Source organism: Candoia aspera, chromosome 10 (assembly GCF_035149785.1).
Source record: "Candoia aspera isolate rCanAsp1 chromosome 10, rCanAsp1.hap2, whole genome shotgun sequence".
In the NCBI taxonomy this organism is placed as follows: Eukaryota; Metazoa; Chordata; class Lepidosauria; order Squamata; family Boidae; genus Candoia; species Candoia aspera.
In genome coordinates, this window is record NC_086162.1 from 22341666 (window position 1) to 22347846 (window position 6181).

A 6181-nucleotide genomic window follows, 5' to 3' on the forward strand; every position below is an offset into this window, starting at 1 on the left:
GAACTCATGACACAGGGATATAAGCCTAGACACATCTCTGGCCTGTTAGTCATACCATGTGATTATTCCCACTGGACTGGTGAGCTGTTTCCCAGTTCAGCTGTTGACAGAATAAGACTGGCTGACAAGGGTAAGAACAATGGGGCACAGAAGTCATTTGGAAGTGTGAGAGTCCTGGGAAGGGAGTGCCTGTTCTAGAGCAAAGGTCCTCAGAGCCTGGGTAGAAGGCCACAGAGAGGTGCAAAGAGCCGGCAGCTTATCTCAAGCTCCCCCATTTTCAGAGGAATGTCTCTTTCAGTGGGTTGGGATTAAGCACACTCGCGCATGCGCACACAAACACACAGACACTATACCAGGGTCATGAATGACCCCACCCCCATAATCTTCCCTACCACTTCAATGCATTTGTAGGTTCCTCTCTCTCTTTTCCCTCTACAGATTGCCCCGATTTTCAAGAGGGATGGGCCAATCCTTTCCCATCTTAAGAGGCCTTCCAAGTTGCCCAACACTTAGGTACCCCTTTCTGAAAAAGACTGTGATGCAGTTTAAAGTGCTCTCAAGTAGGTTCCCAGGTGGCGCAAGCCTCTTCCTTTCACCCGGACTGTACCGGGGCTTCCTGTGTCTGGGCACAACATTCCCCGTGTTCCTTAGCAGGGGATGCTCCTGTGCTAATGAGCTTCAGGTTCTTTCAGCCAGGGAAATCCATGGGTAACTAACTCTGGGTCAGTTACTCAAGTCAGCCCAATCCATCTCATAAGACCGTAACTGTTGTGGAATACAATTAGGAGACTCCAGTACAAGCTACTGATAAGTAAGGCGAGACAGAACTGCAAGATGTAATTAAACAAATTTTCCCTGTTTGATTAGTAATAGTATCTTTAATAAGACTTACCCTCAATTTCCTTGGATAGACCAACTGGCCTACAAGGCCTCGCCTCTCCCATAATTCCTTCAAAAAAATCAGCATCACACTGACTATTCTGAACTTTTGCAACTGTAGTGACAAGTTGTATCCTTTTATTAAGAGATGAGCAATTTCACAATCAAGAACCCTTGGTTGCATGCCATCTGGACACAGTGACATTAATTGGTGAACCTGTCAGTTCCTTCTAGAATTTCATCTCTTTCCTTTCTATTTCATTCTTCAGAAGTTGAGACTGATGCAAGACCTTACAGTGCTTGAGGTAGGAAAACTGAACAGTATGCCCTGTACCCACTAACCCACCACAAGGTTCTCCTGCACAAAGCCTGCTGTTCTGAAAGAGAGGTATACAAGAGTAGCATTGTAGTTTTGCATGGCTGCCCTTCGTAATGGGGACACGACTGCACCCCCGAGGTCCCTGGGGAATTGCTTCATCTCACCTCATCTGTGGACCGCCTCTGGAAAACAGCACACGTCCTACAGAGGCCAAGACATCCATCTGCTGGTAGCATCTTGAAGGCAGGCAATTTCTGCAGAGAAAATAGTTCCATCCATTTCTCTGTTGCCCAGTCCTTTCCTCACTACTCGACAAGGAAACATCTGGCCTGCGGCCTCTGCCAGCAACTTCTCTCCACTGCAGATCTCCTATCCAGTTCCCACGGCCTGTTTCTCATAGAGAGGATGCCTGGGCTGGAAGACTGCCCTTGGGCTCACAGAAGAACCTGCTGTTCAGTGTGTAGCTCCCGCCTTGTCCTCCTCGCACGTCGAAATCAATGGTGACTTCCTCGATCTCCTCGTGGCTATTCTGGACGGTGCTTTTCCCGTGCAGTTCCTTCAGGTGGCGCCGCAGGCCTGGCTTGTGCGTGAAGTGCATCTCGCAGTAGTTGCACCTGTGGGGCTTGATGCCACTGTGCAAGTTGAGGTGGTCCTGCAGGGTGGCGTTCTGGGTGAAGCACTTGCGGCAGATGGGACACTGGAAGGGCTTGAAGCCCGTGTGCACGCGGATGTGCCGGGTCAGGTTGCTCTTCTGTGAGAAGACCTTGCCACAGCGAAGGCACAGGAAAAGCTTGTGCTCCTGCACGTGGCTCACGAAGTTGCCCAGCTGCTGGAACACGCGGCTGCAGCGGGGGCAGCGGTAGGGGCGCTCCAGTCCGGGCACCTTCCACGCAGCCACCCCACCGCCTGCCCTCCACTCCCTGTAGTTTATTGCGGTGCCGTGGCGATGGCGATGCAAGGGGTAGTTCCTCCACTGGGAGGCAGGTGGGGAAGCAGCCGAGGGAAAGGGGAGCCCTTTGCTGCTCATCTCGTCATCGTAGCAGCCCTGCAAGTAGCTGCGGGTGATCTCCACAGCAGAGTTGATGAGGGAAAGCGAAATGGCGGGGGAGGAGGGGCCGTGGGAGCTGCGGGGGGTGAACTCCGGGGCCCCCATTTTGTTTTCTTCAGAATCTGCTTTCCCCGGCGTCGAAGATGGCTGCTTCTCCTCCTCCTCCTCCCCTCCACCTGGCGGCTCATCACTCTCCTCCTCTCGCTTCTCCTGCAGCAGGGCATCGGCCTTAGGGACTAAGTAGTGGGAGACCGCCTGAGCGCAGCGCTCCACCACGTGGCCCATCTGCAAGAAGGAAGCCGCCGTCAAGTAGTTGACCAGTTCCTTGATGGGCACCTCCAGGCATCCCGTGTAGCAGGACAGCAGGAGCTGGCGCCCGATCTCTGGGCTCTGGAAGAGGGAGACCGTCACCTCTTGCGAGTCGTTGAGCAAGAACTGGTCCCGCAGGAAAGGGGAGCAGGCTGCAAAGACCACGCGGTGGCCGGGAACCCGCAGCTCATTCACCTGCACCGTCACATCACAGAAGCGCCGCTGTTCCCGCAGCTGGTCCATGCGGTGCAGCACACCATCGCCGTAACCGGGAAAACGGAAGTGCAGCCGCTCACAGGCTGGGGCCATGCTGTTCTGCCTGGGAGGAACGAGAGGCCGGGAGGAGGAACTGTGAATTACAGGCAGCAGTTCAAGGGGAAGGCAGGCATGGGGACTTGGGGGAGTCGGATCCTTGCTTCAGAGAGAGTGTTTGTCTCTGAGAGCAACGATGTTTGATAAAATCGAAGGAAAAAAGAGTAGGATTACTTAAAAAATTAATCTGATGGAGAGGTCCTGGTAAACGTGGTTGATTTAAGCTCTATCCCTGTCTGGGCACCGTCCCCACCACAATTATTAAGGCAAGGATTTAAAGCAATCTATTTCCTCAAATTCAGATATACTGAGAAACTCAGTTTAATTTTACAGAACTTGTCTTAGTAACTTTAGCCAGAACCTGGTTGATATGGGTACAAAACAACTCTGCTAATCAACATCTGGTCCTTGTTTATGTTGAATCCTCGTTCATTTCGCAACTAAGCTGAGATGTCCTCCCGGTTGGGACAAATGTAGCATGGCAAAATAAGGAATGCCAAAATATTAATGGTTGTGAAGAGTTTGCCTAAATAGATGGGAGGGCTTCGATTACTTTCCACCTGGCCTTTTTCAACAATGCTGCTTTGTTGCATAAAACCGCGCGACCTCGCCGAAGCAGCAAATTATTTTGATTTCCTCCCGCACGTGCCCTCTTACTACTATTCCCGAAAGCATCCTACGCAGTTTGAGTAACGAGCGCGCGTCTTCCTGCGCTGCAGTCTCCGCTTCCGTACACAACTCGCGAGCTGGCCCTCGCCCGTTGCGCTATTGGCGCAGGGTCCTTTCGCATTCCGAGGCTATTCGCAGAGCGACCCCTGGAGGATCCTTTGCTCGTCCCAATACGCCACTTACGTACCCGCTCGTTCCTGAAACGGCTATTCATAGCCGCCACTTACGCTCCCTGCCTAAGGGGTGCTGCCTCCTTATACTAGAACGTACGTTGTGCTGCTTGAGCCACTCACCTAATTGCCGCCTCGGGCACCCAACTGCCGCCTTCCAGGGGCCACCGTCGCTTCTGAAGTCCTCAAAGACGGCCGCTCCGCATCGGCTCCCTTAGGCCTGCTCGCAACACCTCGGCTGCGCCGCCATCTTGGAAACCGCCTCTCAAAGGGTCCGGGACTTTTTCATCCCAGGCGGGCAAGGGCAGGGATTGCTCCGCGCAGCCACCCGCCTCCGGGGCGCTGCACGAGGGGACCTCCGTGAGCGGGTGGGGGAGTGAAGGGTCATGGAAAGCATTGGTATCGCTCCGCGGAAAAGAGTCCCAAAGCTCAATCCCTCTGAAGCCCCATAGGAAGCTGAGATCCCCCCTCCAGTCGTTCCTGCCTCTCTATAGGAACCTTCCCCAAGGTGGTGCCTCCAGAGCATTGGACTACAACTCCCACTGTCCCCAGCTAGCATGGTGGGAGGGAAGTTGCAGTCCAACGCATCTGGAGGGCACCAGCTTGGGGATAGGTAGAAGACCACAATGCATCTCCAGCCCTCCCACTCTCTTATTATGATTTCCCTTGATTGCATGAATGTAATGCACTTAATCTGGTGACTGAATTACCCTTTTTTCTGGATTGCCCGGCCTTCTGAACGGTGAGCTGCCTGAACTAACCAGGTTCAAAAGAACTCCCTGGGTTTAGCCACGGGAATGCAGCCACCGAGTCTTCAGCTGAGCTGGTTAAGTGGGCGGTGGGAATGTGTGATGAACTTTTTGTCCCTAATTCAGACCCAAAGTTACCTGCCACTTTCATCAGGCTGTATGCAGCCAAACAGGCTGACGTACAACAGATGGAGATGCCGCACAATTGTATCTCCACCTGGAGGGTGCGGATAAACAGATACAAACATAAAAAGGGGCACCCCTGCAGGCCTGCATGTTGTGCCACTATAATAAACACAGGAGAATCAGCCTCCCAAAGAGACACACCCTCCATCTTTGCAGCTTTGATTCCCAGAAACCTGACAGCCAACAGGTTTCTGGATGTCTGTCTCTCTCAACTGTGGCAACTTTAAGCTGCGTGGACTTCAATTCCCAGAATTCCCCAGCCAGCACGTATTAGCTGGGGAATTCTGGGAGTTGAAGTCCATGCATCTTAAAGTTGCCAAGGTTGAGAAACACTGGTTTAAGTCAAGGTGGTGATTATTTCTATGCTCATTCTTAACCACGTTGCCTATGAAGACGGTTTGGTTTTGTTAGGCTTTGTCCTTTGATGGTCACGCGATAGTGTAATCATATATTACAAATCATACATTACGCTGAGCTAAAATGGGGTTCGGCGCTTTTGGCTCAAGCTTTGGGAACTGGGTCATCAGGGTGTTTTAGGGATGTACAAAATTTGTGATTGCAGGAAACGTTCTGTTCCTTCCAGATAAAGCCAAACCCAGGAACAGTTTGGTGATTCCTGTAAGTGAATCCAATAAACTGGAAGCAGCTCAAGATGTTCCAGATATGGTACTCTGGATGAAACAGTTCTGTTTTGGGGCCAGAATAACTTGAGAGCCCTACAGAAGTTTCCAGTTTGGACGAGATGCTTCTGGAAATGGTCAAACTGAAATGTCATGGCTCAGGAGATGGTACAAAGTGATCTGAAGGGAAACAAAATGTTCCAGATTCCTCCGAAACTTTCCAGCCATTTGCGCATCAGCAGGAGTCAAAAAAGTCAAAATGCTGGCCACAAGTGTACAAAGCCCTGCCCTTTTTTCATGCATGATGCATTTAAAAAACAATGGATGCCATCTTCATTTTTTACTTCACCCCCCAACCGCCCATTTCTAATCCCGGATCAGTGAAATTTGCACAACCCTAGGTTTATTTATTTGATTTCTATAGCCGCCCATCTCAACAAGTGACTCTTGTTTGAGGTTGTTTAAAATACGGTAATATGTTCTGAACAGACCAATTCTCTTAATCTGATTTTAGGGTCTGGGCATGTGCAAGCCCAGCCCATTTTTGCTCAAAACTGGCAACTGGCATCCCCCCCCAAAAAAGTCTGTGTGTGGAGGGAAGCAGCTTGCAAGGATACATAAGAACGTCATGAGGAAGGGTTGAATAAACCATAAAAAGGGAATCTGTTGTAACAACAGAAGCAGCTGATTTCCTGGGAGGAATTATACACCAGCCAACCTTGGCTTTACGGAGTCTCTGGTGACCTGAATTGCTATCAAGACGGGCACGTGTGTGGTACCTGGAGGGGATCAGGGATAAGAGACTTTTATAGCTGTGGCTTGTCTCTCCCAACCTTACCTGGACTTTACTTCCACACGCACACGCACCCGTCCTGGCTTCCAAGTACAGAGGATACGTCACTCAAAATCAAACCGGCTTT

The 6181-nt window shown here is 51.1% G+C and overlaps 1 protein-coding gene across 1 annotated transcript; it reads right to left on the minus strand.

Annotated features, from left to right (window-relative positions):
* Positions 1 to 978: 978 nt before the first annotated feature.
* LOC134503388 (zinc finger and BTB domain-containing protein 26-like) lies at positions 979 to 3973 on the minus strand. The gene is made up of 2 exons (XM_063312178.1): positions 3830 to 3973; positions 979 to 2874 (listed from the first exon to the last, which is right to left on the minus strand). The coding sequence occupies exon 2, from the start codon at positions 2862 to 2864 to the stop codon at positions 1593 to 1595; it is 1272 nt and encodes a 423-aa protein (XP_063168248.1). The 5' UTR covers positions 2865 to 2874; positions 3830 to 3973; the 3' UTR covers positions 979 to 1592.
* Positions 3974 to 6181: the final 2208 nt, after the last annotated feature.